This window comes from Epithele typhae (genome assembly GCF_022376455.1).
Source record: "Epithele typhae strain CBS 203.58 chromosome Unknown BXZ73scaffold_127, whole genome shotgun sequence".
Classification (NCBI taxonomy): Eukaryota; Fungi; Basidiomycota; class Agaricomycetes; order Polyporales; family Epitheliaceae; genus Epithele; species Epithele typhae.
Window position 1 is genome coordinate 43555 of NW_025954318.1, and position 25773 is coordinate 69327.

At 56.2% G+C, this 25773-nt stretch overlaps 6 protein-coding genes across 6 annotated transcripts; 5 read left to right on the forward strand and 1 right to left on the reverse strand.

Moving 5' to 3' along the window:
- Window positions 1-4571: 4571 nt before the first annotated feature.
- On the forward strand, window positions 4572-6651 carry BXZ73DRAFT_15955 (uncharacterized protein; the record flags this gene model as incomplete). Its single annotated transcript, XM_048017522.1, has 3 exons — window positions 4572-5158; window positions 5565-5586; window positions 6187-6651. Coding segments are annotated over 3 exons (1074 nt in total), but the record flags the coding sequence as incomplete, so codon positions are not given.
- Window positions 6652-9846: 3195 nt separating this feature from the next.
- Window positions 9847-11071, forward strand: BXZ73DRAFT_56799 (uncharacterized protein; the record flags this gene model as incomplete). Its single annotated transcript, XM_048021510.1, has 4 exons — window positions 9847-10104; window positions 10161-10317; window positions 10370-10707; window positions 10763-11071. Coding segments are annotated over 4 exons (1062 nt in total), but the record flags the coding sequence as incomplete, so codon positions are not given.
- Window positions 11072-14302: 3231 nt separating this feature from the next.
- Window positions 14303-15072, forward strand: BXZ73DRAFT_82654 (uncharacterized protein; the record flags this gene model as incomplete). The annotated part of the gene is made up of 2 exons (XM_048023760.1): window positions 14303-14519; window positions 14600-15072. The coding sequence occupies 2 exons, from the start codon at window positions 14303-14305 to the stop codon at window positions 15070-15072; spliced, it is 690 nt and encodes a 229-aa protein (XP_047871539.1).
- Window positions 15073-16277: 1205 nt separating this feature from the next.
- On the forward strand, window positions 16278-17663 carry BXZ73DRAFT_56805 (WD40-repeat-containing domain protein; the record flags this gene model as incomplete). The annotated part of the gene is made up of 6 exons (XM_048021512.1): window positions 16278-16568; window positions 16624-16756; window positions 16810-16972; window positions 17024-17089; window positions 17139-17427; window positions 17532-17663. 6 exons carry the CDS (start codon window positions 16278-16280, stop codon window positions 17661-17663), a joined length of 1074 nt encoding a protein of 357 aa, XP_047871540.1.
- A 1057-nt stretch (window positions 17664-18720) lies between these two features.
- BXZ73DRAFT_82656 (uncharacterized protein) lies at window positions 18721-19639 on the reverse strand (the record flags this gene model as incomplete). The annotated part of the gene is made up of 8 exons (XM_048023761.1): window positions 18721-18792; window positions 18841-18882; window positions 18943-19047; window positions 19100-19172; window positions 19227-19303; window positions 19354-19436; window positions 19489-19563; window positions 19615-19639. The coding sequence occupies 8 exons, from the start codon at window positions 19637-19639 to the stop codon at window positions 18721-18723; spliced, it is 552 nt and encodes a 183-aa protein (XP_047871541.1).
- A 3201-nt stretch (window positions 19640-22840) lies between these two features.
- On the forward strand, window positions 22841-23394 carry BXZ73DRAFT_107853 (uncharacterized protein; the record flags this gene model as incomplete). The annotated part of the gene is made up of 2 exons (XM_048017015.1): window positions 22841-23015; window positions 23087-23394. The coding sequence occupies 2 exons, from the start codon at window positions 22841-22843 to the stop codon at window positions 23392-23394; spliced, it is 483 nt and encodes a 160-aa protein (XP_047871542.1).
- Between the last annotated feature and the right edge of the window lie 2379 nt (window positions 23395-25773).

A 25773-nucleotide genomic window follows, 5' to 3' on the forward strand; every position in this document is an offset into this window, starting at 1 on the left:
TATCGCATCCTCCCGATTCAACGACCCTTCCGCCTCGAGTTGCCTCCTTGACACGCAGCATCATCAATTATTCTCGTTGGCGGCAGAGGTGCGCATATGGACGTTCTGGCACCCTGCGCTCCCGGGCGTTACACCGACCCTTGCCCCGATTGCGCGAATCAGCTTCCGACTGCTGCCCGCGAACGCAGGATTCAAATTGCCCGCCAACCGCGGCCAACGTCACTGCTGGGGTCGTGTTTCACCCGCCAACACGGACCCTCTCCATTATTCACCACCTTGTGCCCGCCTCGATCGGCATTCCTATTCGGCGATTGGCATCCTCATCCCGCCGGTTGGTATCTTCGCGCGGCCAATTAACCGCCTCTTCGTTCGAACTGGATCCCCCAGCCTTCTGGAAGCCCAGCCCTTCAAGACTCCGAACGTAGCCTCTTGGATGGCTGGGAGGAGGGGTTGGCCATCCCAAACGGCGCCTGCGCCCTCTATCTGCGCCGCCGCGCTCGTTCACACTATGCGGAGGGAGAGAACGACAATTGGGAGTGCGCATAGATGCTGTGGAATGATGGGACAGGTTCGCTTTTTTGCTTTCTGTTTTGACAGCGAACGTTGGCACAACCATTGCGCCGGGTCGCTGGATCTTTCGTCCAGCTCGCGCCGGTGGGGTGCAGGCGACGGTAGACTACGGATCCCAGGTGCGTGTCTTGTTGACAACATGATTCCCAAGCCGATTACCTATGCTTTCCTCGCTCATCCATATCCTGCGCATCATATTGTCACTCATTCCCCTCCCCTGTCCGCCCCCGAGCCTTTGCCACAGGCGCTCGGCGTTCAACGACGCCGAGCTTGCCGCGCGCACTCGTACCTCGACCTCATTCTCGTTGCTCTCCGCCATCGTCCTTCGCACGCGAACATTGTTCGCCTATTGGACGTCATTGCTCCGCAAGCCACGGTCCCGCGCGCTTCTCCGTATCGTCTCCTCTTCTCCTCCTCTTCTATTTTCGACTCTCATTTCCTACATCTGCACCATCAAGTTCGACCCCGACTTTCCGCTCAGCCGTTCCGTTTGGCTCCTTTCGCCGCTGGTCCCAAGTACCACGTCCACGCGCTTAGGGATGCAGGAGTTACCACGAGCAGATCGCAATCGGAGATGTCGTAGTCAGTCGATTTCTTCAAGTACGCTTTTCATTCGTCCTTCAGCGCCCTCCCCTTCTTTGCCTCTTCCTGTCGCGGACTCGCGTCCCTGCACATACATCGTTGCCGTCCTACTCCATCCCATCCTCCATCGTTACCTCGCATCTCAAGCCTCAACATCACATCGCGCGGTCGCGCTCCGTCCTCGCGCGCGCAGCCCTGTCACTCAATCGGCCCACGCTTGTTCACTTGCGCTCGCGTTCCATGCCGCTCCGCACTCCAGCCCTGTTCTCCAACTATTCCGTCTTTTCCATTCCCTCCATTCCTCGCCGCCCTACATCCTACATCGCGCGGTCCCGCTCCGTCCTCGCGCGCGTGGCCTGCCGTACAATCGGACCGCGCTTGTTCACTCGCACTCGTGCTCTACGCCGCCTCGCATTCCCAGTTTCGTTCACCCTCTATTCCGTCTTTTGCCACCTTGTTTCTCCTTCGTTATCTCTACCTCCTGCCTAGCCACGCCGCCTTGCCATTGCGTTCAGCACTGTCTTGAGATTTTCTTTTCTTCGAGCCTGTAAAGTCGTTCCCTTGAAGAGGGGATGGTGTCATGGGCTTGGCTGCTTCCGATATTACCTTACATTCTGCGTTACTCATTCTCGCCGCGCCCATGACAGGGTCCAGAGCTCCACATCTCTCATCTACGATAGTACTTAGCCTCAGCATTTGCACTGTCTTATGCTAGCGAACAACACAGCTCATTTCATCGTTATCGTCCTTCCGGAATCCGTTCTGCGCGCGACCGTCGCAACGTGGCCGTGCACCCCTCCCCACTGCATGTACGATCAATCGCTCCGTTAGAGATCCGAGCAGTCTTTGCCTATCGCGCTAAGGTAATTGTTAATGACCAGCTGTCACGCCAACTCTGAATGATACTTCGGGATTTTATCGCTGAACATGATCATCTTGCGATCAACCGGCGCTTGCCAGATCTCACGTGGCCGGAGTTCCCGCGTTTAGTGATGCGGCCTGCGGTGTGCTAGGCCATCGCATTTTCGGCTTCCTTACATAAATCAGCTTTCATCCACGAGCATGCCACTACACTTCGCAGCACCCCGATATCGCATACGTTTCACAAGTCGCACGGACGCGACGGTCTCCTCTCACCGGACTTCCACCATCGTTAATGGATTGCGCGCTCTTTGGCTCGGATTGGCCTTTGGACTTGCCGCGCAAGTTTACGCCATCAAAATCCACGAAGATGTCCCCCAGCGTTGGATGGTGTGCTGCCTGTTCATGATACCTCTGATGGAACTATTGCTCCTATGTGGTGCCGCCTTCTGTAAGCTTCCAATCCATCTGAAACACGTTCAAGCTAAATTTTTTTGGTAGATCTTCACCCACGAATTCGTCACCCTCCTCCAGTTGATAGACGTGCTGTGCAACAACGCCGCGGAAAGCGACGGATTACGGTGTTCATCCTTGGGGTAGGTTCTCGGTCAACCCCCTTACGTGCGTTCCTTGCTCTCACCAACCTTGTTGTGAATTAAATCACGCTTTGTAGTGGTTCACCCCGAATGGAAGATATCCGACATCCTGTGGGCGTTGCACTGCCGACATGTTTTGCCTACTAGTAGTAGAATACGTCCCATCATCTACTTTGATCCCTTCGGCCGGTCCCCCATCTCCGAACACACTTGTCTTGCCACTATTGGGGTCCAGAACCTTTCAACGTTGCAGGTTCGGTTCCGACTGCTGGGAGGTGCTCCAGACAGGACGACGATAGGTTTGTTCTTCATTGGTTTTGGGCTCATCTCGTTTGTCCTAAAGCGCCACTTTTAAGATTCCCCTGACGTCTCTCCGGAATCTGATAATTCAACAGGCGAGCGTCGGCACAAGAGACGTTCGTACCTACTCCCGATCTTAAGCTTTGACTATGCTGATATTCTAACAGGCCGCAAATTAACTAGATACCAGGAGGAAAGAAGGCGAATGTACGCTGCAGATCGCGCGGACGACGCCCAAGACGATCTATCCCATGAAGCGCCTCCAAGAAAACGTCACAAAGAAGATCTGCCGTCCCACCTTCCACCCCGAACTCCACCCCGAATGATGCCGCCCGAACTTCCATCCACAGCTACACCGCCTATCCCTCCGCCCGCCACACCGTACGATCATTCTGCCGCGTCAAAGCCAACCCCAGACGAAGGGGACGTCGCATTCCTAGTATCGTACGTGGAAGACGAGTGCAGTCTATTTACATGTGGCGGCGCCCTGTCCTTCCAATCTCATCCATCCCTATACCTTGGCTCCGAAGTTCTGCCTCTGCCCGACGATCCCAATATCGATCGACTTCTCGCTTTGGATCCCTCAAAGGAGTGCAACAAACGTATTCTACGACACGAAGCGTGGATCGTGGCAACGAGGGCTTATGTTTCCGACCTGGCAGTCCTTGGGCGGTCTGACCTCGAAAAGCACCTCATCCTCATGGAAGACGCCCTCAATCAAGAGCACCTTCGGCTGAGAAGTCTCAAGGAGCACGAGTGGTACCGTCAAAAAAACACCGCCGCGCATCAGAACCGTGGTGTACCTTCAGTCGACACTGGTATGGTCCGCATTTTATGCCAATTCACGAGTCGCTTACCAGCATTTCAGCATGCCACTTCATTCCTCTTGAGGTTACCGACCCCTTCGTGGCGGCACATCACGTCACAGCTCTCGTCCTCCACCTGATTTATCGAATCACACGACGCACCAGCCGTTTCCTTCTCGTCGCTCTGAAACATGTTCTTCTCGCCAATATGAGGTCGCTTTCCACCTGTCAGAGCCATGCACCAGTAGAACAGCAGCGCAAAGTTCTCAACAATCTACCTATCGACATTTGCACTATCATTGGGAGCTTCAACCTAGAGCCTGCGACCATCTCCTTCGTTTGCTGTCCATCTTGCTTCGCGCTCTACTCCGAAAAGCCGCCGCGGACGTGTTCCTACCGGGCAACGGAGAAAAGCGACCCGTGCGGCGCAGCCTTGATGCGCACAAAGCGCGTTCAAGGGAAGGAGTTCACCAAACCGGTGCGTTTGTACGTATACAGCGACATGAAGGCGTGGCTCGGTCGTCTCCTTTCCCGGAAAGGCATGGAAGACGCCATGGACACGACGCTCGAACGCGCACAAGGCGAAGCTAAATCAATCATGTCGGATATCTGGGACGCCCCGGTGCTTCGTCAGCTCAAGCTAGAAGATGGCAGTCTATTTGTCAGTCCTCAGGACCCCACAGAAGGTCGTTACATTTTTGGACTGGCTGTCGACGGCTTCAACCCGTTCCACAACAAGACAGCGAAACAGGTCGTAACCGTGACCGGGATTTACATGTACTGCCTCAATCTTCCGCCGCATCTGCGCTATCTGCCGGAGAACGTCTTTCTCGTGGGTGTCATACCCGGACCTACGAAGCCTTCTCTCGATCAGATCAACCATGCCCTTCAACCGTTGGTCAGCGACATGCTCATATTCTGGCGCACCGGAGTCTTCTATTCCCGCACATTCAATCACCGCTTCGGACGCCTGGCTCGCTGCGCCTTGGTGCCTGTGGTGTGCGACCTGCTCGCCGCGCGGCAGGTATCGGGATTCGGGAGTCACAACGCCAAGTACTTCTGCAGCGTCTGCAAGCTTCTCCACGTGGATCGCAACAATATCGACTTCAGGAACTGGACTATGCGTTCTCTCATAGAACATCGCAACGACGCTCAGGCCTGGCGCGACAAGACTAGCAACCATCAGAGACAGAAGGCGTTCAAGGAGAATAGTGTCCGATGGTCTGTGCTGTTGGAGCTTCCTTACTGGGATCCCATTCGCTACACGGTCATCGACTCCATGCACAACCACTATCTCGGTTTGCTTCAGTCCCACGTGCGAGATCTGTGGGGAATGAATGCGGAGGCCGACGACGTTCAAGGAGAGGAGACTCCCCTGGAACCAGATGAGATTCGCAATGCGGAGGCTCAGCTTGCTCAGGGGTCGAAAACGGCGCTCGGAAAGTGCAGCCATGCTGCTCTATCGCATCTTTGTTCGGCTCGCGGGATCATGCCAGCGAAGAAGACAAAGAAGGAGATGCTCAATGCTCTCATGGCTTGGGTAAGCAGCATTGCATTTCGTGGAGGGATAGAGCACGACTGATGGTCTCAATAATCTTTTGCATGGATTGGGCGGAGGACAGCGCGAAACCAACAAGTCGGCTGCGGGTGCCGATGCCAACACGGGCGGGGCGCAGGGCGGCGCGGCCGCTCAAAATCCTCGCGATAGCACTGCGCTCCTCATGAAAGCGCTTCTGAATAAAAGAGCGCCCACGAGCATCAGCAAAAGTTTCACCGCAGGCGCGCTGCAAGCATTGTGCATTGAACTTGGAGTCAATACAAACGGCAATAACAAGATTGAACGTATCAGAGCTCTGGCTTCGTGGATAACAGTGAGCATTGAAGCCGTTAATATGTACCGATGTGCCGCGCGCATGCTAATCGGATGCCACCCGCTGCAGGAACATCAGAATGATGACAACCTCATTTCGGATGATACAAGCTCACAGGTGTGTTGCTTTGATGGACACATGACAGCGCACCATTGATCAGTCCTCGGCGTGGAATACCACCATAGCACACGACTCCCAGTCCAGCGCCGTCTTCATCGAGCCCCACACCAACACGCGCGTCCGCGCCACTGCCAATCGACGATATGGTTGGTTTGTTCTACCAGCGTGGCGCGTTCTTCTGGGAAGTCTAATTAATGTATCTCAGGTGCGGCAAGCAATCCCTCCTACCCCACAAGCCGGACCAAGGGTAAGTGCGAGGCCTCGTTTTTACATATCCGCGCATTAATCGACGCCCACCTTGTTCTCTAGCTGCTTTTAGAGGAAGGGATCGCGCCCGAGGCGACCGCTGAATCCACTTCACAAGCTAGGGTACAATTATTTCATAATATATGTGCACGCTCTCTGACGCTCACGACGTTTCTCTAGGCTGAAAACCATGTTCAATCGAAAGAGCGCGAAACAACAATCCTCGGACGACAGCTTCTTGGGCAACTCCATGAGGCGATGCCGAAAACCCTGCTTCCCTCTTGGATGAATCCTGTTCCAGCGAACGTTGGCCTGAAAGTCAGAGGCAAGCTCAGCGCTGATCAATGGCACACATTCTGCGTTGTGAATCTCCCGATCGTTCTCATTCCACTTTGGCACGGTCAAGGCGGGCGGGAGCGCGATATGCTAGACAACTTTATGGATCTAGTGACTGCCATCGTCATCGGAGGACTTCTAGAGATGTCTGAACACTGGGCACAACTTTACGAGGAAGCTACATCACGGTATCTCCAAAAGGCTCTTGAACTCTACCACTTCGACGTCACCCCCAATCAGCACAACGCTTTGCACATTCCGTTCTTCTTCCGCCTGTTCGGACCCCTTCACTCTGTCCGAACCTTCTTCTCTGAACGCAAGAACTTTTTGCTTCAACGTCTCAACACCAATTCCAGATTCGGTGCGTATATCCAGCTGTGTGGGTAACAAGACATTGATCGTAAAGAGGCAGGTGAACTCGAAACCACATACCTGAAGCACAGCTCCCGAGAATCCAATCTGCGCGCACTAGCTGCTGATGAGCGTATTCGCGATGATGTTTTGGAGATTGTACAAGCCTTTGAACGCGATGCGGTTGAGGATCGCCGAGGGACGAGGTTGCGGGAAGCAAATGCTCTTGGCATCGACCTCGTCTCGAAGAGTCAACGCGAGCCCCAACAAGTCGCTCTGGACGACCAGTGTTTTGAGGCTCTCATACAGTTCTTCAACGCGAACACTCATGGACAACGATATGCATCTTACAATGATGGCCCTAGGGACGACGGTGGCGTCACTCTGTTGTTCAACACGGTCGTTCCCCGCGACGGTATCTATAAACAAGGAGTGACGTTCTGCAGCTTTTCGAAGTCTCATAGAGACTGCAATATCCTGTTTCGCTCAACGTCCTCACAACAAAGCGTTCGCGCCGGCCGGGTAGACCAGGTGTTCAGCTTCGCCACCCCCAGTCATCCTGAAGCCACATACCTTTTCGTGAGGCCCTTGGAGGAGCTCACTGTCGAAGACGCCAACCATGATCCATTCAGGACTTACCCTCTGGTCGGCGGCGAACTCTATTACGATCACTACTTGGACCCGATCGTAATTGCGGCTGACCAAGTAGTATCACACTTCGCACGAACGCCCATCAGCATCGCAAACATCGAGAAATCGTGCGTACATGTGCTACCCTTGGACAAGGTAAACAGCGCGTAATACTCCTCGGGCGGTGCAACTGACCATTAGTAGATTCGCAGATTGATCCCTGTGGAAAACGAAGAGCACGGGATTACAGCTCCGGAAGAACAAGACGGAGGAGGGGATGGCGGAGATGATGAAATCTTCGCGTTGTAGCTTACGTATGGTACATTAACATCGAACGGTACGTGGGAGCCACAAGGTGCAATGTATACACGTCACGCATAGAGCCAAGAGACGCAGCTTCGCTCGTTTAGAACTCGCCACATCTGCATTCGCCTTCCAGGGTTCCGCTCCTTCCGCCCTGTCGATGAGCGACCCCCACTCTGCTCGATGGGCTTATCGTATGTTGATGTATGCGAACCCCGTGCGAACTCATCGAGCGTGCGCTTGGTGCGGGAAGCCTCTGGCCCAAGGCGGGGAAGGAGAGAGCGCGGAGGATGAAGGACGCGGCGACGCGGGAAGCGTCGGCGCAGGGGACGCTAGAGCAGAGAGGAGATGGCGAGTGGCGTGTAGATGACGAAGTGCGAAACGGAAACGGCACGAATGGCGGACTGCTGCGAGCCGTGGTGAGGCCACGGACCCGGACCGTTTCCTTGAGTTTGTGTGTGATGGTTGTAGCACCGGCCTTGCACCCCAGGCGGGCTGCTGCGTACCTGCGACGGCAACAACACCGCGGCAGCGACTGCACCGCGCTTGCGCTTCGCCGCAGCGAGCTTTTCCCGCTCGCCGACGCAGGAACGGGGGCAGGAGGCCCGGGGGAGTTGGGCTTGCCGGTCTGGCATTTGGCGAGGCGCGAGTTGAGGAAGACGCTTTGCGAAGAGAGTTGCTACGCAAGAAGACGTGCCGTTGAGAGAGGAAGGGAAGAAGAGTAGCATTAGGAGAGGAGAGGATAGAAACTCACCTTTGTGACGTCCGCTAACGGAGGAAGTTCTTGGTCGAGAAGAGCTCAAACGGGCCACATAGTATAATAGATAGTGTGGGTGACCAACGTGACGTGAAGGCCGTCGAGGAGCCTGTGAGACAGCTGCAGATGGCGGCCGTGTCGAGGGGACGCATCGGAGCAAGAGAACCTGGAGAACACGCGAAAGACGACGGGGGATCGGCTTGGAAAGCGGAGACGCGGACGTACCGAGTACCGAGCGAACCACCCATCCGAAGAACGGTTGCGGCAGTATATATGCGTATGCTCCAAGGGTTGTGAGGCCGCAGATCAGCCTGCGTGGGGGCATGAGTGCTAGTGAACAGTGAGGGGAAGTGTCAAGACACAACCCGGCGTGTGCAGCTGAGGAGCGGCCGGGTAGCGGCTTGCGGCGCATGCTCCCCGCGGCTGCTTTCAGAGAGAGAGAGAGAGAGCGGTTCGCGAGGCGGACGGCCGGGCAAGCGCGCGCATCGCCGGCGGTGACGTCGTTGGGCGGGATCATCGCTGCCGTGCGAGCAGTGCCCGCGTGAGGTGGCGCTCCCTGGCACTGTTCTCCCTTGTGCTTTCCCTCATGGATGTGTCGGCCGTCACACAAATATCGCCGTGCAGCTCTCGAGCTCGGGGGCGCGCCCTCAATCTGTCTGCAGAGTTCAGCGGCCTTCCGCAATGTTGGAAGTGCCGCGACGGCGACCCAAAGCAATGCGTTTTCGTTGGTGAGCGCGATATCCTGCACCTGGAACCATCTTACGACCTGTAGCGCTGTACAGGCTTCCGGCGTATTATCTCCGGATCTGTGGTCTTTGGGAGTGACGGAGGTCAAACCCCGGTATTCACTGGCATATTTGGCGACAAATTGATGACCTATGACTATGCGAAACTCATACTTGTGAGTTTGCCGTTCTTACATTATCTGACCGGGCTGCTAAATCTGTATTTCTCAGCCCAAAGTTGCAGCGTTGTTGCGGCCGACTATGGAAGAGGCCCTGTTGGTGCGGGAGTCCCTGTCTGAGTCAATTTATCGGTCTAGGGACCCGGCATTCCGGTACAATTGTGGTGGGTCCACTCGTAGAGGTTTCCACACGTTGTTACCGTATTATGACGATGTTCGTGACAGACCGTTGTGGGACTGGGGTCTTCGAAAACTCGTTCATGTGCAAGCATTGCGGCTTGGAAATATGCAACTGTTGCCGAGTCGACCTGTTCCCCGGAGCACAAGTGAGTTCTTCCGAGGAAATCTGAGCGCTTTACCTTACTAGCTGTCGGTTTCTTTAGTTGCCACTGCATTCTCCTGATGAGCACCAGTGCTCTCGCACTCCATCCGTTCCGCCTCACCGGGACGACTTTGTGCCAATCACCCAGATTCGTTTCCAGCATGACTTCGATGACTTGTTTTCTCAGATCAAGCAAGCATCTTGTGCCTAGTGCGCTCATCTCCCTTATCACGCCTGTGGTATGTCTAACCGTCGTCCAGTGTTGTCCCTGCACAGACACGACAGACAGAAGTTCTCATCTTGCGAGGTGATGCCGTCACACAGGAATCGTTCGCAGCTGCATGGGAAAAACGGGCCCCTGTAGTTGTTCGTGGTATTGCCGTGGTGGGGCGCTGGACACCCAGCGAACTAGCACAGGACTTCTGTGCCGTCAAGGTTTCCCCGATCAACTGCCTCACAGGCCAAACAGTGAAAGGTCACACTGTTGGCAGTTTCTTTTCGAAGCTCGAAAACGCGGACTTCAGTGATACCCCTCCACTGAAGCTGAAGGTGAGTGGCCCGTTTTGTTCATATCGTGCTCCTGTTAGCTGATCGTTCACTCGCAGGATTGGCCTTCGAGGAATGATTTCTTGGCAACGTTCCCAAAGCTATTCAAGTCGTTCTATTTCATGATTCCAGAAGGTTGCAAAGAGATGTGCAAGGCGGACGGTATCATGAACATGGCATCGTTCTACGCTGACAACGATAACAAGCCAGATCTCGGTATGGTTCCCTCAGCATTGCGGTTAATCAAACGCTAACATGCTGTTCCTAGGCCCAAAGATGTACGTCGCGAATGGCAATCAAAATGCGAACTTCGGCACCACGAACCTCCACGCCGATGTTACGTGCGCTGTCAACAACATGTTGTGGTGCTCGGATCCATCGCGGCCCGGTGCGATTTGGCAAGTCTTCCGCTTTGAAGATTCAGACCAGATTTGCCGATACCTCATTGAGACCCATGGCGTCAAGAACGTCCACCCCATTCACTCGCAGACCGTGTGGCTCACCGAAACCATGCTTTCCGATCTCGTAGCCATCGGCGTGGTGGTTTATACAATCGAACAGTATGTTGGTGACATGGTCTTCATTCCAGCAGGTTGTGCGCATCAAGTAAGATCTTTACACCTTGCATGGCCTGATATATGCATATTGATGCCGCTCATAGGTTCGAAACACTCAGAATGCCATCAAAGCTGCGTGCGACTTCATATCTCTTCAGAATCTCCATATCACTGCAAAGCTCCTCACTAGTCAACGAGATCACCGCCTGCGAGGCGGAGGCCACTCGGGTGAGGACATTCTGCAATTGAACGCGCTGCTCTTCCGTATTTGGTCAAATATGGCCCCCTTCATTGACAATGTACTCGCGTCCATTGGTAAGTGCAGTCACTATAGACGTAGAGCTCCACTTAATTATCACACCAGGGCCCAGCAGCATGAGGGTCTACCCCTGCCCCTCACCCGGTTGTGTTGAGCCCAAACTTACCCGAGCTGGAATGCTGAACCACATGTAAGAATTCAACACCACTTCAGGGTATTAATGGGCTCATAGCACTGCCGCAGGTGTTCAAAGCACAGGCATCTGTGGACTGAGAAGATGTCCAAACTGATCTCAACCAACCGCTACAATAGGGATGAGGTCTATGCAGCCATACTTGCTCTTTGGAATGATGAAGGACGTAGTCGAGTAGAAGCTGGATCTCGTGGAGCGCATGAACATGGCCGCGCTGGAAAGAAAAAGCAGAAGAGGGGTAAGAGGGGTGGTAAGAAGAACAGGTCGGCAAACGAGGCCAGTGGTGGTGGTTCCAGACAGTAGTAATTTGGTCTTGATTGTCGTTCATGCCATCCAACTTATCACTGAGAATTGATTGATGATTCACAACAGCATGGAGGTGTGTGAGAAATGAAGTATATTGGGAACTACCATTATCTAACCGCACTAGCAACAAAGGTGTGTCTCTAGCCACACCCTCGTCTGGTACAACGAGCTTGACCGTCCACATGGACCGCGTAGGCGATGCAGGAGGCGCGGGCGACACAGGGGAGGTGGTGATGTGGGTGAGCGAGGGGAAGACATGACGCGGACCGCGGCTGGCGACGTGGGTGACACGGGCGAAGTGGGCGACACGGGACGTGGTTGCGTATGATATGTGTGCGTGCGAGGGAGACGATGGCGCGGGGACGACGCGGACGGGGGCGGGCGATGTGGGTGCGAGCGAGGCGGACGACGCGAATGATGTGGATGGGCGATGTGGGCGACGCGGTCGTAAGCTGAATGCTGAGGCCGTTTGCACGACCATGGGCAGTACCTCATGTCAGCGAACACGACGTTCTGAGGCTGACTATGGAAGCTTACCTCGGGCACCGCGGGCACGCGCTGGTCGTCCATGCGGTACGCAGACACCAGTGTCTGTGGGTAGTCCTCCAGGTGTACTGCAGCGGCCCCCGCATGCGAGGTCGCACCGCCGCGGGGAGAGGCTGAGGCGGATCCGGCGTGCTTGCTGCCGAGGCGACATCGGGCCGAGCAGGAGAAGAAAATGCCATGGGCTGGGCGATAGGTTGGCGATGCAGGCGGGGAAAGTGGACGGTGTTGACCCGGGCGCGAGACGGGAGAGGCGGGCGAGGTAGGTGACTCGAACGAGGTCGCCGGCATGGACGCGCGCAACGCGCGCGAGGGCCAGGCGGGCGACGCGAAGTGGAACCCCCGCGAAGGAGCCGGGGCCGTTGCGGGTAAGGATCCAAGGCGGCTGCACCGGCGGGACGAGCGTCCCGTGCGCATCCGTTGGGACGTACACGTTGCGGGACGGGTCCGGCGGCGCGGCCGGAGACTGGGAGACGGCGGACGAGGCGGGGAGCGCAAGAGAGCAGAACGGGAGACTCACCGAGACCAAGGGAGCCGCAACAGCTCGTCGAGGAAGCGGTGGGCGAGGAGCGCGTTCGTGTGCTCATCGAGGATGTTGCGCCAGAAGGAAATGACGGGGAGGATGGGGAGGACGGGAAGAACGAGGAGGACGGGTGCCAGTGGCGTACGAAGTCCGGAAAGACGCGCTGGTAGAGGCACCTCCAGACGCGTGGGAATCGACGCGCGGACTCTGGCGCTTGGCACTGCCAGCTCACCCTTCTTGCGCCCGCCCCTCTTCGCACTCTCCTGTTGTGCTCTCGTCCTCCCCGCCGCCTTGCCCTTTTCCATCCGCGTCATCCGCGTCACCATTTCGCTTCACCCGTCTCGCCTACGCTTCTCTCATGACTTCCTCACGCGTCCACTGTCTGCTTCTCCCCCCTACTTGGCGGTGTTCTGCCTCGGAAGTGTGATCGCGCGGCCTGCAGACGGCGAATCGTCCAGATGCGGGCCTGCGCGGGGCATGACGGTGCGGGCGTCACGGCCCGGACCAGACGTGCTCTGCGACGTCACTAGGTTCGCCTAGCGGTGCTCGCCACACTCCGACTAGGGCAGGATGAAGCGCAGTGCATGGGGGCGAGATGCAAGTACGTACCTGAGGGCTTTCGCACTATGGACTACACGTTCTGACGACGACTCCTGCTCGTTACTCCCAGAGCCCCAGGCCAGACAACCAATCTGACGATGATGGCCTCGAAATGATTATCTCGACGCCCACGATGCCCATGAAGACGGTGCCAGGGCTAGCGACCAGGATGATGTGTGATCGCGCGGCCTGCAGACGGCGAGTCGTCCAGATGCGGGCCTGCGCGGGGCATGACGGTGCGGGCGTCACGGCCCGGACCAGACGTGCTCTGCGACGTCACTAGGTTCACCTAGTGGCGTTCGCCACGCTCCTCCTTCTCGTTCCTCTCACAGCCCTAGGCCAGATGGCGGGACGGCACCATATCCTTTGGCGTCCTCCACCATCTCTACCCGTCAACCTGTCAGACTCGATGTTCACGAGGGGCTCCTTCTCCCGTTTGTGAGTTCTTGTGACCCGGGCTGCATTGTGCCACACTCATGCCCCATCGGCTTCCACAGGGTTGGGGTTCATACATGTGGCCGATTCGCCTGCGGGTTGGAGAAGGGCTGGCTAGTCCGTGCCCCCATCAACCCCGGCGTCGGACGCGGTGTCTAGCACGGAGACGATCGAGAGCACGCTCCTCACCCTCGTCCCCGAGGACTCGTTCGCCCGCACGTTCCCCTCCTGTTTCCTCCTCCCGGAACCCACCGCCTCCACCTCCCGGCACCCACGCCCTCGCCCGCGCGCCCTCACAATCGCCTGTCACACTTGCCTAGAGCACCACCTGCGCCGGCTTGCATCTCCCAATCCCTATGTCCGTTGCCCACACCGGTTATATACTCCCCCTCAGGCTTCATCTCCTTAGGTCCTGACGCCGTCCTCCCCCTTTCTGGCCCGAGCACAAGCACAAACACCGAGCAGTGACACGACCGCGTGCACGAGCTGGAGCCCTGTGCGCGTGACATTCACCGCAGCCACGAGCCTTGCGCCGCACATCAGCGGGGTCAGCGACGAGTCGACCGAGGGGGGGTGTGGCTCCAAAGACTTCCGCACCGCACCAAACTCGCCCTTCCCACTGCCCACGATGTCTCCGCCTGCGTCCCGCCTGGCAAGTCGTCCTTCAAGCTCGTCGACTCTGTCGGCGGCTCGCTCGACGAGTGCATACTCCTCAAGATGCCAGGGCCCGCAAGCACTGTGCCTCTGGCTCGCGCATAGGCTCGTCCCCCGCCTCCCTGCCCTCCATGCTCTCTCGCGCCTACCTCGACGCTGTCAAGGACGCCGTCCACGCGGACCTCCTCGCCTCTCGTATGCCGCTAGCTCCTCGACGACGACGTCAACCTCCACGACCTGCGTCTCACCCTAAACCCCGCGAGTCCGATATCTACGACGCGCTGAAGGCCACCCAGGACTCGGTGCTCCCGCCGGTGCCGCGCCCGAGCGTGAAAGCGACCTCGGCGAGTAATCCTCTCCCTCTTCCCGTCAGCCCCGCCCGCCCCCCACCGCCATGCGCGCTCGCCCTCCCCGCCGTCCCTGCTCAGCCTTTTCCCGCCCGGCATCCCCGCGCTCCTCCAACACCCCCTTCCTCGGCTTCCCGCTCGTGCGCTCCTCCGGCACCCGCACGCTCCCGCCAGCCCGCCTCCCCGTCGCTCCATCGCCAGTCCCCAGCTGGGGCCGCCTCCCGCTCCTATCTCGCGCCGGCGCCGGCGGGCGTGCCGGCGGGCTCGGCTTTGAGGGCCTCCTCGAGCACGAAGAACCATTCCCTTCGGGCTCGGGCTCCTCCCGCGCGACGTCTCGCCCTCCGAGGCCCCGCTCGCCCGCTGTGCGCGCCCCGCTGCCGGACTCGTGCAAACCGCGGCACACCCGGACGGCCCTGCGCCCGCTGGACTCGTCATCCCGCGCTCTCCCCACCATCGTACAGCTTGGCGGCGGCGTCACCCGTCATCGGGCACCGCGTAAACATGGCGCCGCGAGCAACAGCAACAACAATACCAGTAGCTATGCCCCCTGGTGAACGCGACGACGCCGGTATCGGAACCCGTGCAGGCTGTTCAACTGCCGTCTCCACTGGCATCCCATCAAACTCCCCGCTCATATCTGTTTTCCCACGTCCGTTCCTGGTCTCAGGGTACTTCTTCGGACGACGGTTCCAGGCCCACCTCCACCTTCCTCCTTTGTCCGTGATGATCCCCCTGCCCCCTCTCTATCAATCACGACGTTGGCCGACGATCACTTATGTACTTTGCATACCAACTGACCCATGTCCACTGCTTACCACCGTCTCTACTCTTCCACCACGCTCGCGGGGTCACACTGAGCTCCCGAGCCTCCCTCTGAGATGAAAGCGCGACAGCCGCCCACCTTCATCCCACTCGCCGACGACTCGGCCGCGCGCGCCTCGTGCTGCGTGCCGATCCGAGGATGCAGCCCACTGCGCTGCGTGGATGCACGCACAGATTGGTGCACAATTATGTATCCGTGTCGCACCACGCACCGCTGCGTGCTTGCGTGAGCCGTCCCCATCCGGCAGCTGCTTGCAATGCCGAGTTCCCCAAGGACTTGTCCGCCGTCTGTCTCCTGCAAGGCAGTGGGTTCGGGCGGAATAGTAGGGGGTACCAGGGCGGCGACAAGTCGAGCGCGTGTATTACGTATCCCACATACAGCATCAATAGTAGTGTAATAACCCGCATTATACGAGCTTTATAGTCCCATTAGAGCGCACTTCTGCACGATTATGAACGGGTTCGGCGCTTATTTGCACGATTCTGCAGGATTACATACGCATCCCCGCGATTACCTGGACTCGTGCATCAGGCGTTTCGTAGTTGTGAGCTGGACTTCCAACAAAGAGGGCCGGGCGGGCCGGGGTTCCGTGCGCTTAGCTTGTGCTGTTGGTCAAAGGTTCCGAGCGCTCATTGCCTTTCGACCAAAGGCACCATGCATCTCCTCGCTCCCCCGCCAATCATGACCTTAGTCCACTCTCTCTTTGGTGTTGCTCCTCCTCAAGCAGTTGCTTTCTTGTGACGATAGTGAGTTCTTGCGCTTCACCACATGCCTCGCGCTCCAAACAAAGCTCTCGGTAGCCAAAGCCTCTTTTACAATTCGAGCGCGTGTCAGAGACGCTGCTCTTCCGTGTGTTTTGACCGCATACTTCAGACCTCAGAAGACCCTGTCCGCCTGAGCCAACACTTGACGCATTCTTTCTACTCCTCCCCCAACATGCAACGCTCGCAGCTCTCGTGCTCCCCGTTCATTCAAGTTGCCAATTTATCAGACGAACACGCCGATCCCATCAACTGCTTGTCCTTCTCGCACGACGGATGTCTCCTTGCCAGCGGTGGCGACGATGGAAAGCTCGTCGTATGGGATCCTGCCGAAAGGAAGCCGAAGTGTCGTGTTATTTTCGAGAACTCCGTCGACATTCTCCTGTGGCATCCCATCTATCCTGGATCTCTCATCGTTGGCCTATCGAATGGCGATCTTCAACAACTCAGTGGATTTGGCTCATTGGTACGCTTCGGTCCATCTCCACTCAGGATCCGGGAACCGACCCTTCCTTCTCTAGCGCGACTACGAGCAGGTTGAGATCCGCCTGGGGGGCAAGCAAGCAATACATTGCGTGGCCTACGACGACACCACAAGATGCCTTGCCGTTGGTATGGGCAGTCGTGTATATGTCACACGCGAATGCCAGCGCAGTTGAGTACTCTCTTGACCAGAAATCTTCGTATATTCACATATTGTGTCCCAGATGTATATGCTGGTATTATAACGCTCCCTGAACCTTTGTCTCCAGAAGTGCTGCAGGGTCCTGACAGGGTGCATCTCAACGCAAAGAAGGTGGTCGCTATTGATGTGTCCTTCCACAAAGATGGCAAGAATCTTATCGTTTCTTACGTGTCTCATGGCATTGTGTACGTGCATTCGTGACTTGTTCAAACTACAGTCGCTGATCACGAGTATAGCTGCTGGGATACCAGTACTCATGGACGCCTTTGGGAAATCTCCCTCCCGGTGGCTACTCCGACCATGTATGTCATCCGCTGAGCTTCGTGTGGCACCCGGAATGACTCTGCACAGAGCAGGCGCAGTTCTGTTCGCCCCAGTTAGATTGCTCGCCGTGTATAATTCTGTCAGTGGCGTTGACATGTACGATATTGCGTACCATGGCAAGCAAAGGCCCCGCAAGACGTACCCTCTCGATGAGCGCCCCCACTCCAAACACCGTCTACCCGTACAATTCATCAATTATGGGGCGCAACTGTTCTGCGGGACCACGAACGGCAATGTACGCATCTGGGATGTTGCCTCCGCCAATGTCTTCCAGGACCTGCATCATGATAGTGCGTCACCGACGCGCTTGTATACCGTTCTGACTGCTAACAGTACAGGAATTGTAGGCGATATTGTACAAGCCATCAGTGTGAGTAGTCGTGCCCTGTTGTTCGAATTGTTTCACTCACGGAGACCTAGGCTGTTGTGAAGCAGAACAAAAGCTACATTGCGACTGGCTCTATCGGGAGCGGGGGGCGTCCTCAGATCAAGGTGTGGGCGGCGAATTTGGGTGAGCGACTCTGTGCCTCGGCCAGATTCAACATTCATTGACGTCAGGTGCAGTTGACTCTCGGCAGCAAGATGTCTTTGTCGACGATATCGCACAGATGATCGACGCCATCGTGGTAAGAGAGCGCCGCTCCGTTTGCATCCGTCTGCTTACAATTACACAGACGAACAAGCTATTCGATCCAACCGACGGAGTCAAACATGGCCTGACCGTCTTTACCGTCGTGTTCGTGGGCTTGGTATCGTTGTGGTTAGTTACATACCCACCTTGGTTCTTGTTGGGACGACTGTTGATAGCGCAAGTAAGTGGCGATCAGAGACGTGCACACTACAGATCTCTGACCCGTTTCCAGATCACCACGGCGCTGACGGTGGCCATGGTCGGGATGGGGCATCTCTGCACGATGATCAGTGCGATGCTAGTGGATGTACGTCAGATCTCAATGCGCGCGTCGTCCGTAGTGCAGGGGTGGGCTGTGAGGATGGCCTTGGAGCTTCTTCTGGAGCTACAGGCCTGGCTTGTACGAATGGGTGGGGTTGAAGTGGGAGGTAGACATGTCGCTCTCATCGGGGGTCAGGTTCTGTGACTGGCGGAAAACGGTGAACGCCAACAAGGCTGGGCATGTTCTGATCTCGTACGGTTATTTCAGCACAATTACATGCAGTTCCGAATCGTTTGCTCGGCGGTGGATGACGGCGGGGTCGAGTGGTGTGCGCTTTGGTGGCCCACATGGTAGGCTGCGACCGAATGGCGCTACTAGCGGCGCGTCGTGGTGGGGCTGAATTCATCAACTCCTCCTCCTCCTCCTCCTCCTCCTCCTGCAGCGCATGATGAAGGAGGACTTCGATTGGGACGTAGAGATCGCAGAAGACAGTTCGACGTCGCGACCTTCATGCTGGCCTGCCAGTTGAATACGTGCCTTTCCGCCTCTACTTACTGATTCACTGTGCACAAAGGCTACTCGGTCTCCATATTCGTCGTCTACGGAAAAATCACCAATCATGTGTGCAGCGCTCATGGCTAGTTCAAGTATAATCATTCTACATTCAATATATAGAGCGAGCATCATACAGATGGTGCGCGAAGAGAACAATCACTTCATAGGTGGTATTCGTACAAGTTCCTCTTCTCGCTGCATTTTTCCTCCAAGATCTTGTTAAGAACAATGTTCTGCAATATCATCAGTCCTCGAAAATCTAGGAGTGATGTCGTACGAACCTGGTTGACTTCGAGTTCGATCGCATCCGAGACCACTTTAGTCTAGCCAATCGCAGGTCAGCCCATGCCGTTCTGTGAATCGAGCAGGGAAACGGTATGTACCATGTCCACGACGGAGTCTTCCTCGCCAGCTGTAGGGCAGATATCCCTTAGCGTACTTTGGCAGTCCTTGAGTACACTGCGAAGCACACGTATATGGCGAGCGATCTGACATGTATATTCATACGTGAAACGCATGCACAAACACAATCGAGCGTACCTTCTTCATTGACATACGCTCCAGCCTCCGATCTCCTCTTGATAACAACGGAAACTTGCCGAAGGACTTGTAGCTGGAGCCATGTCGATCAGAGCTCGGTGTCAACTGGAGCGCACAAACCACTAACAAATCGAGACCCGCTTTTGTGATGCGGTATGTGCCGGGAGCATCCCCTGAGGTTTTCTCAACACGGCGAGACTTCACCTGAAACTATGTGTCAGCGAGCCTGAACTGGTTTCAAAGGCGCAGCACACAACCTCACGGAGGAGGGCAACCTCCACGAATGTTTCATAGTTTGGACCAGGCAATCTACCTTCAAGCTCAAACATCTCTAAGACTGTAAAATCCTTTGGTATGACGACAAGATCTATACGCTGATTATATCTCACCGATGAAACGAACATCTTCCTGAGAGACCTTGTCTTTGTTCTCCTTCAAGGCAGCGCTGAGCGCGGCTTGCACACCTACAGCGAGGTCTGTCAGCAACATAACGCAAACCAGAACTCAAAACTTACACTGAAGGTATGTCTTAGGAGCCATGAAATGGAGAGGGCTGAACTAGCAGGGAGAGGGGAGCACCGGAAGAAGGAAGTGAGCATCGATGTCGCTGCTCGCAGATCCGAAGGAACAATGCATGACTTCGTGTTCGGTGGCACAAGCACGAGGATAAGTGGCACGAACACGAGGATAGATAGCACCTGCGGGGATCCATGAGAGTCGAAACAAGGTATGCGCAAGAGAGCAGGAAAGTAAATCTGCGGAGTCCCTTGCGCTTTACCCGCGGCTGCGGCCATCTCTTGCCTCACCCCTACCGCGAAGCATCTCTTTGGGTTGTGCAGTGACTGGAATGGTATTGATTGGCGTCGAATTTCGAAAAATAGAGAGAGCAGAGTTGCCTGAGAAGGCCCTGCGGCCGCGCGGGGCCGCGGGCCTCCTCCTCGAGCCTCCATCCGCGGGCGCGGCGCATCGCACCCGGCGTCTATCCCACATGACGTTCAACCTCGCCCGCGGCGGGTCACCCCACGTCACGGCGCATCACATCGTGACTACCGGGGGCGCGAGCGTTCGGATCCGCCCGCGGCGCCGCAGTGTTCCTTTCCCAAGCTGCCGCGCAGGGCCAGATGCGATCAGTCTAGAGGCGTGCGGTGCGGCGCTCCGACCCGCGAAAGCTGGCTCAGCTAGCGTCACGGGTGTGAGGGAAAGCAGGTGTGAGGAGGTGCTGCGGGTTTTTCATATCGAGAAGCCACAAACGTACGGATCTCTGGAGAGCCGGGAGAATCGTGATTCAAGCACGGTGATATGCTAGCGTCTTTGTAGCAGTTGATAAAGCTGATTGTTTGACTTCTCATCGTGCCCAAATGCCTCCCTCAAACAAAGGTCTATATCGCGGGTCCCCTGTTCAGATAAATAGGCATTACCTGGCCGAAATATTCCGCACTGCCGGTCTCAACAAGACGCGAGGCAATCCACGTACCGCTTTGCAAGTTGTGAGTAGCGCATGATCGACTATTGGCTAGTTGCTTATGAGCGCATCTTCCTAGAAAAGTGGAGATGACTCGCCCTGGATTTTCACCTATCATTGTCAATATGGGTGTGACTCAAGCGGAGGGCGAAGATATGACCTACCGCGACGTCGGCTTAGAGGTTGTACAAGTCGGACCGACGCGATGTGAGTCCACGGCCCTGAACTTACCTCACGGACGGATCGCTCAAACGTGCCCCAATGGTTTAGGCAATATAGACTTGTTTGAACTCAATGATAGTGGCTGCGATATCGGCGTGCGTCGTTTGGTAACGCGTCTGACCGTGCCGGGAGAACAGCTCGCGTTCAGTATAATGGAGGTACGCCCTATTCCTTTTTGTGGCAAAGTGGCGGTCTCTTCCGATGTTCAAACGATCCTTCCCCTTCAGTGTACGCGCGTCATTGGATTCTGGGGCACCGGGTTTCTGTTCAACGTCGCTTTCAACGATGACAACACCTTCTGGCATGTTGCGCACCAGCTGTCCTGGTTCAAAATGCTCAGCACCCGCTTCAACCGTCTGGGGACGCTGAACGACGGCAAAGAAATATGATCGAACCCACGGACTCTACGACGGAGGTCCTAGCAATCAGATCGGGCATGTTAAGTAGCTCGTGACCAAGTACTTGTATATTGTACCCCGAGAGGCCGATATATCGGAGTAGACGTAACCATCTCATATGCATACGTGGACTTCGCGTTCTTACTATGGAGCTGGTCATGTGAATGGTCTCTTCTGCGCATTCGCGATCTCGACTCGAATCCACCCTCAATTTTCGCCTTGTTCTTCGGGAGGCTGCCTGGCACAGTTCTCGACCCGACCCGCAACATGGCGGCTGCGCCTCTAAGTGACATAGGCCCATATTCATTGTCTTTACTTCTTCGCACTCGCCTGCTCTCGCTCTCCAGGGCGGATCGGATATTGAAGCTCCAATCCTGGCGGAAAGCGCGCGATCCAGGCCAAAAGTGCTGGGAATTGAGATCCGACTCGACTCCATCCTGGTTTCCATCCTGGCTTCCATCCATCTTGCAATAATCTATGGGGTTCGTTGCTATGCGCAGCTCTGACTCGATAAACATGCAGATAAGCTTTCTGCACGCAGCTGTATGTAAGTTGACCACATGTCACGAGCATGTGCGCGAGACCGCACATCGTTGCCTGCCACCTGACCCCGCAGCTGCCTTCTTCTACTACACCATCGACCCTCTCAACTATATGCACATCTCTCGGATGCCTCTACTCTCAAAATATTCGCCAGCTATCCAACTGTGTCGCAGCAAATTTCTCGACCCCGTCTGAGTTAGGCTCAGCTAGGCTCCGACACATAGTCATCGCTCTACAGACTACTAAGCCTGCCTCAGTGCTATGGCGAGATGATCAATGGGCGTCGCTGGGGATCAGGCACGTCCTTTTACTTGAACCTGTCTATTCGACGCATTCCCCTCTTTCTATCTTGCAAGCGCGAGGTCCTGATGATTGACTTCCACGAAGTCGATTATCTGGTCGTCGAATCAAGCATTCGCAAATTGGACGAAGCATGCTGGTCGAGCACGGTTCTCGTCGCGTCCGTTGAGCACCCCTCTTTGCATGTGCATATCCGTGTCGGCACGCGCGCACTGCATCAAAATTTTGTCCGCAGCCCGCTGCATGCTTGAAAATTGATGTTACTATGCACTCCTGCGGGTCATTCCCTCGTCCATTAAGTCTGCCTCGTCCACTCCCTACATCAGCCTTTCCGCCCCTCGCCCTAAGGCTAGCGGTGTGAGCACGGCGAGCGCGCAGACCATACTGCGCCGCTCGAGCTAGATCACAACGGGCCGCAGAGGGTAGAGAGATTGAGGCCGGGCGGGCGGAGCCTTGGAGGCGGATGGGCTTCTTGAGGGCGAGCTCGGTGCGGTGTGAAGGGTCTCCACTTTTGTGTGGGGGTCTGCGAGATAGGTACGGTCTTCGTCAAGCCGGTCGTCGTCGCTTTTTTCACTGCATCCAGCGTCTTCGTCTTCGTCTTCCCTGCCGTCATTGTTCCCCTCTTTGCCGCCCTCGTCCTCTCAACATTGTCACTAACCTTCGTCGGTCTCAGAGGGTTTACACGCGCTCGCGGACGCCAAAGAACACACGTCGACATGCAGCACCCGCAGCGCCGTCCATGCGATTGAACCGTCCCGATCGACGCGGAACGGGCACCTGTCGTCTCTCCTTCCTGAAGATGAACCTCTCACAGAGATGCACGGACACGCCCGCCCCCTCCACCTGCGCCTCAGCCTCGGCGACGAATCCGTGTCCGGACCACAGGACGCGGTGAGCGTTGGAGAGGAGCATCTCCTGTATTATACCTGCATCTTCGGCCAGGCCACGCGGAGGCGTTTTGGGGCAGGCGGCTGCTTCGTGCACTCGGTGAGTGCCTGCCGCCGCTTTTCTGCCCTCGGTCGGGCTTCTCTCTTGGTCCGAGATACTAATCTACGACGACAGGCATAGCGCTCGCGCCGAACCTTTCACGCCGGTCAACGCACTTACTGGGCCTATCTGGGGTCGGCGCGAAGGCGGACCAGGCGCTGGAGTGGGGGATCCCCCTCGTTGACGTCGCGCGGCTGGCCCGGTCATTCAATGCGCGGACGGGCGAGATCCCGCTCGCACCACCGTTGTGCATGCCTGATGTGGACGAGCTCAATCCCGCCGGCGGAACCGGTTGTGCCGCAACATATGCAACCCCCGGTATGAAGGGCAAGGAGAAGGCGATGGAGGCGATGATGGTAGACATCACGAACGCGGAAACTTAACGGGGGCCTGTGGCTGCAGTAGTCGCTTTCCTACAACGACCTTCGGGCGCGAGGACGAGCCCGCGTCAGCGAGCACCAGGCTCGGCATCCCGGTTGGGTATGCGAACCCGCAGCAGCACGTCGAGCTCACGTGGCTCAAGCACCTGCTCAACCGGCCGGCGGTGGCTTGGGCGGTGGGCGCAGGCGCGCGCGAGTCGCAGCGGGGATCTCGACCCGGAGATCGAGGCAGAGCTGACGCTGTCGCAGAGGCTGGCGGACGCGGTTGAGGTGGCGTTGGGGAAGTGGAAGCGGCCGGCGCCGACGGTGAGGAGCGCAAGGGCAAAGAAGGGAGCGAGAGTGTAGGTCGTGTGTTGTCGGCGCGTGTCCCCTATCGGAGGCAGGTACTTCCGCCACTTTGGACCACACGGCACTAGCCTCTTTGATATACAAGGATGCATGGTTTATCTGGACGCCAGAGTATTGCCACTAGGACAAACATGCACGATTCACTTTCCGTCCCTGGACAATTATTATTTTGACGCCTTACGACCTCTCGCCATTCAAGCGCTTGGGTTCTGCCTCCCCTCCATGTATATTCGTCATGTTCAAACCGTATTCTCCCCTCGCGCCCCTCCCCGCTGGCTCGGGCACTCCGATTACCGTTGTCAAGTTCAGTCCGTGCGCGGACTACCTTGCGGTCGCGGCCAGCGACAAGACAATCTCTGTTTGGGAGGTCTCCACCATGACGCTTCGCTATGAGATCTTGGGCGACAGCTACGCAGTCTCTCTCTCTTGGTTGCCTCTTCACAAACACACATTTCTGGCTGGCCTAGCCAATGGGTATGTCGTCTCGGTGCATCTCAGCCAGGCAAGTCATGCCGGTTTATTTGCACATTCAAAGGAACTCATTGCGTATCCTCGCTAGCAACGTATCGAAGCGCTAGGTGTCCACATGCATTCTAGGCCGGTAGATTGCATCACTATCACGGATAATTTGGTTGCCTCCGGGGGATCTAATGAGATCAAGGTGTGGGAGTGGGATAGAAATGGTATGTCGTCGTTCAGGACTCTTCCATATTGCATGTTGGCGATACGCAAATGAGCTAGGTTCCTGGCCAATCCGAGCCACCATCTCGAAGCCGGCGGAACAAGAGCTCAATCAGGGATCAGGAGAAATTGTGCTCTCGAGCCTGCATTGGTTGCAGCCTCGGGGAGAGCTCACCCTGGTGGCGACTTACCTGAAGCACGGAATCAAGTATGTTCTGACGCAGCATCTATCAATGGGGCGAAATGATGCGATACATTGACAGAGTGTTTGAAACAAGGCAGTGGACCTGTGCGGTCAATCACTCATATCAACGACAAATGTGAATATTGATTTCTGTTCCTCCAACATGCTCTGACGCTTCACCTAGTGCGCGTGCCTGCGTCAGTCCGAATGGCCAGCACCTGGTTGCGTGGAACGCAAAAACTGGTTTCGATCGCTACTCTTTGGATAGCGGCACGACCACGCACTCTTTCGAGCATTGCGTCCATGACGACTGCGCGATCCCAGTGTGTTTCATTGAGGACGAGATGTTTTTCTTGAGCGGCAGCTCGACGGGGGAGATGGTGATCTGGGATGCTTCCTCTGGATCAAAATTGCAGACCTTCCCACGATACGGTACGTTCTATATGCCTGCGTATACTATGCTGACCCTGGATCGATGCTATACTTCTAGGGTATAGCATATCCGTTATCGATGTGAGTGGAACCTCGATTCTTCCGACTAGAGACTTTATTGACGCAAAGTTGAAGGCTGTTCATGATCGAGCAAGAGGGCGATATCTCATTGTGGCAGGTCCGTTTGATATGAACCATGGCTCTCCCATGATTTGGACCAAGTCTGACTTCGGTGAGAGAACTGTTTCCTTGCTCGTGACATTTTTCTAAAAGAAATCCCGATTCGTTTAGCGTCGACAACGTCGCCCTACCATTTGGCCATGCATGTGAGCTGGGATCTGTTCATTGCTGCGTATTTAGAAATGCTCTAATCGGCGGGATAGACAGGGACCAATATTTTGGTTGTCGGGGTTATAGGTGTGTTCTGCGCCATTTGGATTGCTGTTGCGGTATGTCCCTTGATAGCTGTGGTTGGTCGAAATACTGACGGGTATTACACAGACACACAATATCACAATCTCATACATATGACCACGCAAATGCGCGACGCGTAGTCTCGTAGAATTTGGTCGAATCAAGTAGAGCGCGTCGGGCGATATTGCACATACTAGTGATGGAAAGAAGCTCGCTGGGGCGACGAGAGAGAGAGATCGAGAGAGATTGACACGGCGGACGGCGGGACAACTCAAGAGGAAAACCGTGCGCGCATGTCTCGGAGTCAACAGGTCAATCGGAAC